Genomic DNA, 9,169 nt, shown 5'->3' on the forward strand with positions numbered 1-9,169 from the left:
AGATCTTTGTCATGTATACACAATCTTTTTTTTGTTTCTTCCACCATTCCTTTTGGTAGCAGCGATATCCAGGATTGGCAAGCACCAAAGTATTAGCCATCTGTAACTTATACTAGTATAACTGTGGTTACTGAGATGTTGACTGAGGCTGTTTAAGAAGTGGTAAACTTCATGGTCTGGATTTGTCAATCTTCACAAGTAGCTATTTGGCTTTTCAGATAAGTAAAGGGGCAAAGATGATAATGCTTCAGTTACTGAGTGAGGACTCCTCAGAACTCCTTCAGCACTGTTGCTTATAGTTTTTAATTGGTCGACAACTTATAAACAGGTAAAATGTATGGTTTTTCAAGAAGATCTTTATATAAGGTTTAGATTAAGTTATCTTAATGTTTTCTTTTTATATTGTCCATTTATACCAATCTAAATAATTTTTTTTTTTAAGAAAATACCTCTTCAAGTTCAATTTTAAGTTTGGTACTTGCACAGTAGAAACATTGTTAGAAAGACACTTGAGGTCACTGTTTAGTCTAGTCATTAGGGACCTTAACTTAAGCTCAGATGTTCCTGTATTTTAGCACCTGCTTCTAAGAGGAATGTTAGTGCTCTTGAAATAAGTGCCTAAATTACTTTCAGAGCTAATAATTGAGTGTTTCTGTGGTTGAGTTTTGCTACAGTAAGTGCCTAGGTGTTTGGGCCTATGTATCTGTCTTTGCTTGTTTGAGGTACAGGGGACAAAAGACACAAAAGTTCACTTTTACCAAGTGAAAATAGTTGGACTGAAATCAGCAAAGCCTCAAAGCTCAAGGAACAATGTTTTACTTGTAAAGATCATTGTGTGTGTGTACACATGTGTATGTGTGCGCATAAACGTACACACACTACTTTTTTAGAAAGAGTAGCAAATTGGTAATTTAGTTCGTAGTTCTTGGGGAAGGCAGGAGTGGAATCAGGCACTCTGATTATGTGACCCTAGTCAGGAGGGTTCTGTAGCAAGGCAGCAACATTAGCCCTATCTTATTTTGCATTTCTGTAGTCTTCCTCTTCGTGAGGTTTTTTTTTTCTCCCTCTTACGACTTACTGAAAGTCTTACCTTTTTTACACTGTTACTTTACACTTTGAAATAAGGATTGTTCACTGAATCTTGGTCAAAAAATGTCTACTTCTGTCTTTGGTGACGTCCTATGTGTTGGTCTGACTGTATGTTTCTTTGAGGAGCTGTGGAACAAAATTAAGGGTGTTTTTGACTATTCTTGTCAGGTTTGTTTTTTTTTTTTTTCTGACATGATCAGCATATTTCTAACCCAGATCCCCCGTAGTAGTTGTTTTGGAACACTAATTTTGTTGCCACAGTCTGATACCATTTCTCAAGTGTTTTTAATCTGACTTTGAAATTTATTGTTCTGGAGCTTTCCAAATGGAAGCTCAAGAGTTGTCTCCATTCTGTAGCAGTCAGAGCATCCCTATTAAAAGGATTAGTAAAAGGATACTTTACAAGAGTAGAAGACAATTCATAATATTTCATTTCTATTTAAGTTGAGTTGCATTTTAAACTACATGGTTTCTGTGTTATTCCTTATTATCTGCAGTTGAGACTTACCCATTTTAATAAGTTGACTGATAAATTAGTCCATAATGCTGCTAAACTGAAAACACTGGATTTTCTTGCATCTCAGAATGGGAAGTTCTTAATTGTTTCTTACTCTTAAAATGTAAGAACATGCATTGTTTATGACATACAATACTTTTTGAATTTTAATATAAACAGTTTGTGCCAGTCTCTTCACGCGAGTGTTGGTGAAGCACTGGATGCTTATGAAGCAGCTCTGGGGGCAGTGATGCAGCAGGAAACTGTTCAGAACATCTGGCTGGAGTAAGTTCTTAAAGGAGGAAAGTAAATTAATCTCAAAACTATTAAGTGAAGGCTACCAGAACCATCTTTTTCTTTTTTTTTTTTTCCAGTTACCTTGTTTTTATCAATAGCAAAGTTGTTGGATCCAACAACAAAGTTCAAGAATTCAAGCTTTTTACTGACCTAGTGAACAGATGTCTGGTTACAGTCCCCACACGATACCCAATTCCTTTTAGTACTGCTGATTATTGGACCAATTATGAGTTTCATAATAAGGTAAAAATGTGTCTGTGGACAGTTTTAATTAAAGAGACTGATGGCCTTTTAGCAGGTACCTGTAATTTTACTTGTTCAAATACAGCACCAGTAGTATATGAACACTGAGAGCTAGGAATTAGTAGAAAAAGAAACAAGTATCTGAGGAGAGTAGTGTTGTGAGCAGAAGACTATCTAGCAGTGACCTTTGGAATAAAGGGTGTGTAAGGCAAAGAGAAACTTTATTATGGCATGCTTTAATACTGTGAATACAGCTGTTAATGACAGACTGTTCTTTCCTAGAGAAAAGAGAAAATGTGTAAGGGAGGGAAGAGATGGTAGAGCAAGAGGGGTCTGCAGAGCTGTAACACTGGCAGATGGAAACAGTATTTAAGCTGTCAGTTTTGATCATAGAAATTACAGTGGTTGAGAAACAGAAGAAATTAAGTAGAAATAGGAGTAAAAACAAGTTGAGCACTTATATAGACAGAATAAAGCTTAGAAATCCTGGGTCCCATTTTGCTAACATGCAGTGCGTTTCTTTTTACTCACTAAATGCAGACTAGAAGGACTAAAATACACGGTGTTAGCAACTTGACACTAACTTTTTATTATACAAATTGATTTCTGTACCCTTGAGGGATAAGGTTTGTAGTTGATAAGGTTTGTAGATGACTCCCTTTAGTCATAATGTTCATAGTTTGTCATTCCATTATTCTTAGCAAAATTAAACAGCTGTAAAGTGGATTAATGTTTATAATTCAAATTCTACAGGTAATTCTTTTTTATTTGAGCTGCATTCCGAAATCTCAACATTCCAAAACCTTGGAACGGTTTTGTTCTACCATGCCTGCTAATCCTGGACTTGCACTGAGGTATGTAAAAATACTTGTAATCAAGACAAACAGCTGGTTAACATAACTACTGTTTTTTGTGCAAGATTTTTTTTGTGCGTGACTTGCTTTCTACTACAAAAGTAAAACTCTTCTTCTATTATTGCATGTTGCTTGAGGAATATTGTGCCTTCTGACATAATCCCAATCTTTCTTGTATTTGACAGGGTTCTGTTCTATCTACAGAAAGGTTATAATTATACAGGAGTTAACTCTGCATTGTACGTGATGAGTACAAATGGTCAAATCTTCAAGTGTGTAGAGAAATGTCAGATATATATTAAAATCTTGTTGTTACTTAATGATCTATTAAAAGTATAGTTCCAGCATAGAAGAAATAAAAATGGATACACCAGTGTATAACAGTGCTACCTTGAGGCACCTTAAGGCTTGACATTTATTTAGCAAAGATAAACCAGTTTTAATTTTGGGAAAAAATCTTATGGGAAACAAACAGTCAGTGTAATCATTGCACTGATTCTTTCTTCAACAGTATTTCAAAATGTACTCTTCCAGGATTAGAGAGTCCATGTTTTACTGTATTCAGCTGCAGTGAACATACGAACATTTGAATAATTTTGAAAAGTCCCCAAACACTGACCCCAAAGAATTCAAAGCAAGACTTGAAATAAGTGTGTGTGGTTGGGGGTGTGGGGAGAGTATGACACACTTGCCTTTGGCACACAAAGTTGAATGGCTGCATTTTAAACCAAGTTGCGATTGTGTCTACGTGGAACTTGCAGCTTCCTTTGACAATGTTGATACTACGTGAAGTGCGTGAGCAGAACTGACTGAACAGTGTCTCCTAGGCATGTGACTATAAAACTAATTAGCCTTCTCTCAAATACACAGTTACTTTGTGCATGCTAAAAACGGATCTTGTTATCTGCCGAGATCATATTTTCTCTCCGATTTCACACTTAGTTATTCTCTGAAAGTGTATCTTAACTTTTTTGTTTTGTTTTGTTGTGAGAGCATGTTCAGTCAATATTGTATATAGTGGCTTGGGTTTTCTCCTACTTGCAACTCTTGGCTCAGATTAGGTATAACATATTTTGTGTAATGTGTTTGTATCTTTGGACTGCTTTTCTGTTCCCAGTGATTAGAGCAGTGTTCCTTTCTCATGAATGCCTTTTACAGACTGCTTCTGCGATACTGGGAGGAGAGCAATGTTCAAATTCTGAAACTGCAAGCCAAGATGTTTACATATAATATCCCAACATGCCTGGCCATCTGGAAAATGTAATGCAACAGTCATACATCTGTTTTCATAGATATTGCTTTTGTTTATAAGGTTTACATCACAAAGGTAAATCTGAAACGTCCTTCCAATTGGGCTTGTACTGGAAGTCTCTCTTTCATTAGCTTATTATTTAAACAGTAACCGTTTGTTACAACAGACAGAGGTACTGTCACCTCTTTAAAATGAGAAATGGAATTTCCCTCTTGGGGAAACTTATGTGAATGGATATTATGCAGATAAATATGAATGATGTATTTACAAGTTGCCTTTTTAATTCAACTATTGACTTCTGTCTCCCCCTCTCTACCCTCCCCTTTATATATCGCAATAGCAGTAATCTCCATTATCCAGTGATGCTGAACTGATCTTTTTCTTCAGTGTTTGTTCATAATGGGGAACCACTGAAATGTCTTGCTCATGTAAGGTTGTTTTTAAAAAATGGCTATTTTTATCTTTTCATTGTAGATTAACATCATTGGAAATTAGTCAGTTTCTTCTCAAGGAATTTGTAATTCCATTCCACAGTCAGTATTCTGCCACTAATGGCATCTAAAATCTTTCAAGAGTAAATATTTTTTATATATTTCTTTTCCTCAGAGCCATTGCTGCCGAATGCTTTCTAATGGGACAAAGAGAAGTAAGTCAACACAGCTTACTAAAATGAGTAATTATAAAATTCTGTAAAACTCTTCATACCTTGGCTTTATCCAAAGCAATGGTCGTCTCTTAAACCCAAGATTTCTAGATAGTTGAAATACTCTATGTATAAACACTGAAGCATTTGCCTCAAGTGTGAGAAATATCTTTGGCAATCAAGGTAGAATAGATTATATCATGAGTAGTTCTGCATACTGTTTGTGTGTATCTTTACTGAGGGGGCTGTATTCTTCTGCCACCTTTTTTTTTATTATTTTATTTTATTTTTTATTTTTTTTATTTTTTTTCCTGGAGGAGATTGGTAGCACTTAAAATACAGTAGAGGAAAGGAAGGATTGTTGTGCTGGAAGATGCTAACGACTATCTTTACAAGTAGTTGGAAGGGTGGGTCTGCCAAGCCAATGTATGTAGAGAGTTTGAGTAGTTCCCGACCCACCAAAGACATCAGTTCTTTTTCTCCAAAAATAACAAGTTTACTCATTGGTACTTTGGAGAGGGAAATGTTTTTATCACTCTATATACAAATACAAGAGGTGTTTGGCACAGCAACTGAGTCGCTTTTCAGTTCAAACAGAATGGATCTCCCTTGTATTGTTGCTGTCACCTTCAAAACATTCTTCTGCCTGCAGAAAGATGCTGTGTATTGGGGGGATCATGAGGCCCTGGGTCTGTGACTCACCACTTGCTTGTGGTGTTTCTGAGCTACTTCTCTGCTGTATCTTGTTTTGTGTCATTCTTGTAGTGGCTGATTCTCAGCATCCTTCTTTTCTGTCAGTAGTCTTTCTTCTGAAACAGTGTTAAAGCTTTAACTCATCCATAATGGGTAGCATGGCTATTGTTAGACTCACATATGAAATCTTTTCTTTGCTTTTTTTACTGTCTCCTAGAATGTTTAAAAAGAACACCCCCCAAGCAGACAGTTATTTGGTTTGTAAGATCAAATAGTTCAAAGTCAGGAGATATCAAAGGCAGGGTTGCCTATTCAACCTTAATTCTGTCTCCGTGTTGATGGTTTGGTGTAATCTGTAATTAGTCACAGATCCCTGCTTCAGTCATTGTGTTAGATGGACTACATTTTAAGGCACTGCCTATAGTGAGGCTGGTGACTTAAAAGATCCCTGCTTTGTTTGGTTAGAAAGTTAGGAAAAATGTATTTCAAATGAATTAAAAAGAGGGTCCTTAAAGAAAATGAACCAATTAGAATGAAGGCATATGTAAAACACTGTAGCTGGATTACACCCAGAAGAAATCTTGTGGTTTTCTTCTGCAACCACCTGACTAACTATACGATGTGGAGTAAAATCACTTAAGTAGGCACACACAGTGCAGTTGGGTGTGGGGCGGGGGGCGGGGAGGGGGCTTAGTTTGGGATGTAGTGAGCACTTACAACTGTTTACGCAAATCGGTGACTGTTCCAGATAACTAGATTTTCTAGTAAACACGTAGGATATTGTTTTAAAATTGAATTGTGATTCAGATTCTGGATTTCGTGTGCCTGGAGAGCCTGTCATTTATTCCCTTCAGAGGTCATGTAAAGGTTTGCTAAAAGAATGTAAAAATGGGTACGAGTATTTAAAATGCCAACAAATACCTCCCCTAATGACTCTCTGATTAAAATTGGTACTTTAGATACCACTAGTTGAAGGAGACTTGAGTAGATACTTGCATTAAGCATTTTGGTGCTCTATTTCCAACCATAAAATGGTAAAACCATTTTTTCTTTATAGAGAGTTGCAAAGACGCATACTGATTGTTAAAGCACAGATAGATGCTGAAGGAAAAAAGCCTATGAAACAGTTATTTTCATTGCAGGGTTGGGATGGTATGCAATAAGCAAGACCTTGAGACTACGTATTGAGTGGTGAAAGAGAAATATTCAGTAAGCTGCTTCATTCCCTGAGCGTGTTCCATCCTGTGCAATGAATGAGGCAAGAGTCTTGTGAAGCAAGATAAAATGTCCTCATGTAATTAATCATGTGCATACAAGGGTCAGAATTAAGGTCAGACATAAACTTGCCTTTGCTTTTAGTAGCAATTTAATGCTTGACTTTGAAACTTTTTTTAAAAACAGATTTTAAAAATGATTGCTTCAGATCACTCATTTTGAGTGCATGAAACTGTGCTGACTTTTAATACTTGTTTTTATTTTACAGGTCCATCATTTATATCAGAGAGCCCTTCAGAAGTTACCTCTATGTGCAACACTGTGGAAAGATGTAATGTTTTCTCCTTATGATTCAGTTTGAGGTTTCATATAAATTTTCTGCATATCCCATATCCATAGATGTGGTGATGCTCAAGCTCTGGCTAAATCTTATGTCTGCTTCCCCATCTCTTACAGCAACTCTTGTTTGAAGCATCAGGAGGAGGTAAAACTGATAACCTGAGAAAACTAGTTTCCAAGTGCCAAGAGGTTGGAGTCAGCCTAGATGAGCTTTTAAATTTAAACAATTACAGAACAGAAAGCAAGAATCACTGAACGCTGGGTACGGTCAGCCATAAGTCCTATTAAATGCCAAAATCAGTTGAATGATTCTTCAGGCTGATCCGTGCCTAAGATCTGTGTAAGGCAGATGAGTATTGCTGAGCATATCGAGCCTCCAATCTGCTTTCCTTGAACCTGGAAACAATTAACGTGACCCTCCTCTGGAAAAATGAACTCCCTGTCTGGCCTTGCTTCTGGGCCCTGCCAGATTCTCATAACGTCATCTACGTAAGTATAGTTAATCAAAATGACAGACATTATTTTTTTATGTTTTCTTTTTATTTTCTGTTTTCTTTGTTTTGCTGTTCCTGATTCACTTGACACTCTCGCTGATGCCTGAGAGATCTGTGTTTGGGATTAATTTACTGGGCTGTGTTTACAGTAAAAAGCAAGTAGTCCATTCTGGGTTTTTCCTTTTTTAAACCTTTTTTGAGGCTTTTTCATTACAGGATTTAAAACAAAAGCAGCCGCTCTTAAGGAAAGTGTAACTGCCGTGGCCACAAGTATGCTTCTTGCACTTGAAGGCTCTAAGAGGGTTGCTTACTGCCCTTTTCTGCATTGGACTCACGGCAGAGACTATTAAACTTGAAGATTAAAGAAACTATTGCAAATGCCAGTGCATCAGAACCTAAGAGTGGTCAATTATGTGCAATTTTTTGTAAAGAAATTTTAATTTATAATAAAGTTTAACAGTTTAAAGAAAGTTAATATTGATCTGTTTTGTATTGCTGCTACCCTGTAGTATTACAGGTGTTTTTACAGAGAGATTTTCAATACAAGCTGACCTTTTAAAAAAAACAAACTGTTGTCTTTTGTTATTTTGATGGAAAGGTAGGCAAATGTCGTTGACCTACCTATTGTGGATCTAGAATAATTGCATCTCAGTGGGTTTTTTTCCTCCTCTTGCCTCAGGTACACAGATGTTTGTCCCATAACAACTATTCCTGTCAATAATACCGCTTCAGGAATGGAAAGTACATTTCATATTTTGTCCTTCTCGCCTTTAGTGAAACGAGGCCCACTTTCCAAAGTCACTACATGCACATTGCAGAGAGGTACAGTCAGCCCACTGAACCAGTGATGGGGCTGTTCACATCAGGATGGCTTTCCACCTGTTTTTCCGTCTGTGCCAAATCATATCAAAAGACGGTTGTAGTACCTTTTGCATAGGTGGTTTATGAAGATGCCATGAAGACAGTGAACGAGTGGTCTTCATGTTTGAGAATGAGGTAAAGTGGTCTGTGACATAGAACTTCCAGTAACTTTCAAAACCCTTACTGTAGTTGAAGTTACACATGAAGCAGCTCTCTTAAAGGAGAGAAAAGTGGGAAATACTGGTTTTCACCTAGGGGAATGGAGGGCGATTGTGCGCCTTAAGTCCTTTTAGACAACTCCTGTATTTAAGCATGAATTATAAATAAGTAAAATGTGAAATACCCACTTCAATGGCCACGTTTTCCTGCAGACTACAAAACCGGCATCAGAAAAGCTGACTCAAACCCATTCTTCATTGTAGTAGAGTGGTATCCTGATTTCTTCAAGCCTCTCGTGTGGTACAGCTCAGAATGAAAAAGATGTAGACCATAAAAGTGCAGTATTTAATTTTTTAAAAGCCCTCTCAAGTATGGTGAAGGCTGGCTTACACATGTTCCCCAAATATTTTTTCAAAATTTGTCCTTAAAACTTTGCTTTTTAACAGTTGATATTTTTCTGCAGCAACACCTAAACACTTGCAGTATTTATTTTAGTGGGATACCATTTTACCTCTACCACTGTTAAAAATAGAA

The 9,169-nt window shown here is 36.8% G+C and overlaps 1 protein-coding gene across 3 annotated transcripts in view; it reads left to right on the top strand.

Annotated features, from left to right (window-relative positions):
* The window catches only part of ZFC3H1 (zinc finger C3H1-type containing), a 44,168-nt gene extending 35,996 nt beyond the window's left edge, over positions 1 to 8,172 (top strand). For all 3 annotated transcript variants that reach the window (XM_050914956.1, XM_050914965.1, XM_050914972.1), the window contains exons 29-35: positions 1,766 to 1,870; positions 1,960 to 2,125; positions 2,879 to 2,979; positions 4,138 to 4,239; positions 4,838 to 4,877; positions 7,051 to 7,113; positions 7,239 to 8,172. In XM_050914956.1, coding sequence (XP_050770913.1) covers positions 1,766 to 1,870; positions 1,960 to 2,125; positions 2,879 to 2,979; positions 4,138 to 4,239; positions 4,838 to 4,877; positions 7,051 to 7,113; positions 7,239 to 7,376 — 715 coding nt within the window. In that variant the 3' untranslated portion in view covers positions 7,377 to 8,172. The remainder of the gene's footprint in view (positions 1 to 1,765; positions 1,871 to 1,959; positions 2,126 to 2,878; positions 2,980 to 4,137; positions 4,240 to 4,837; positions 4,878 to 7,050; positions 7,114 to 7,238) is intronic.
* The last annotated feature ends 997 nt before the right edge of the window (positions 8,173 to 9,169 follow it).

Source organism: Gymnogyps californianus, chromosome 1 (assembly GCF_018139145.2).
Source record: "Gymnogyps californianus isolate 813 chromosome 1, ASM1813914v2, whole genome shotgun sequence".
NCBI lineage: Eukaryota > Metazoa > Chordata > Aves > Accipitriformes > Cathartidae > Gymnogyps > Gymnogyps californianus.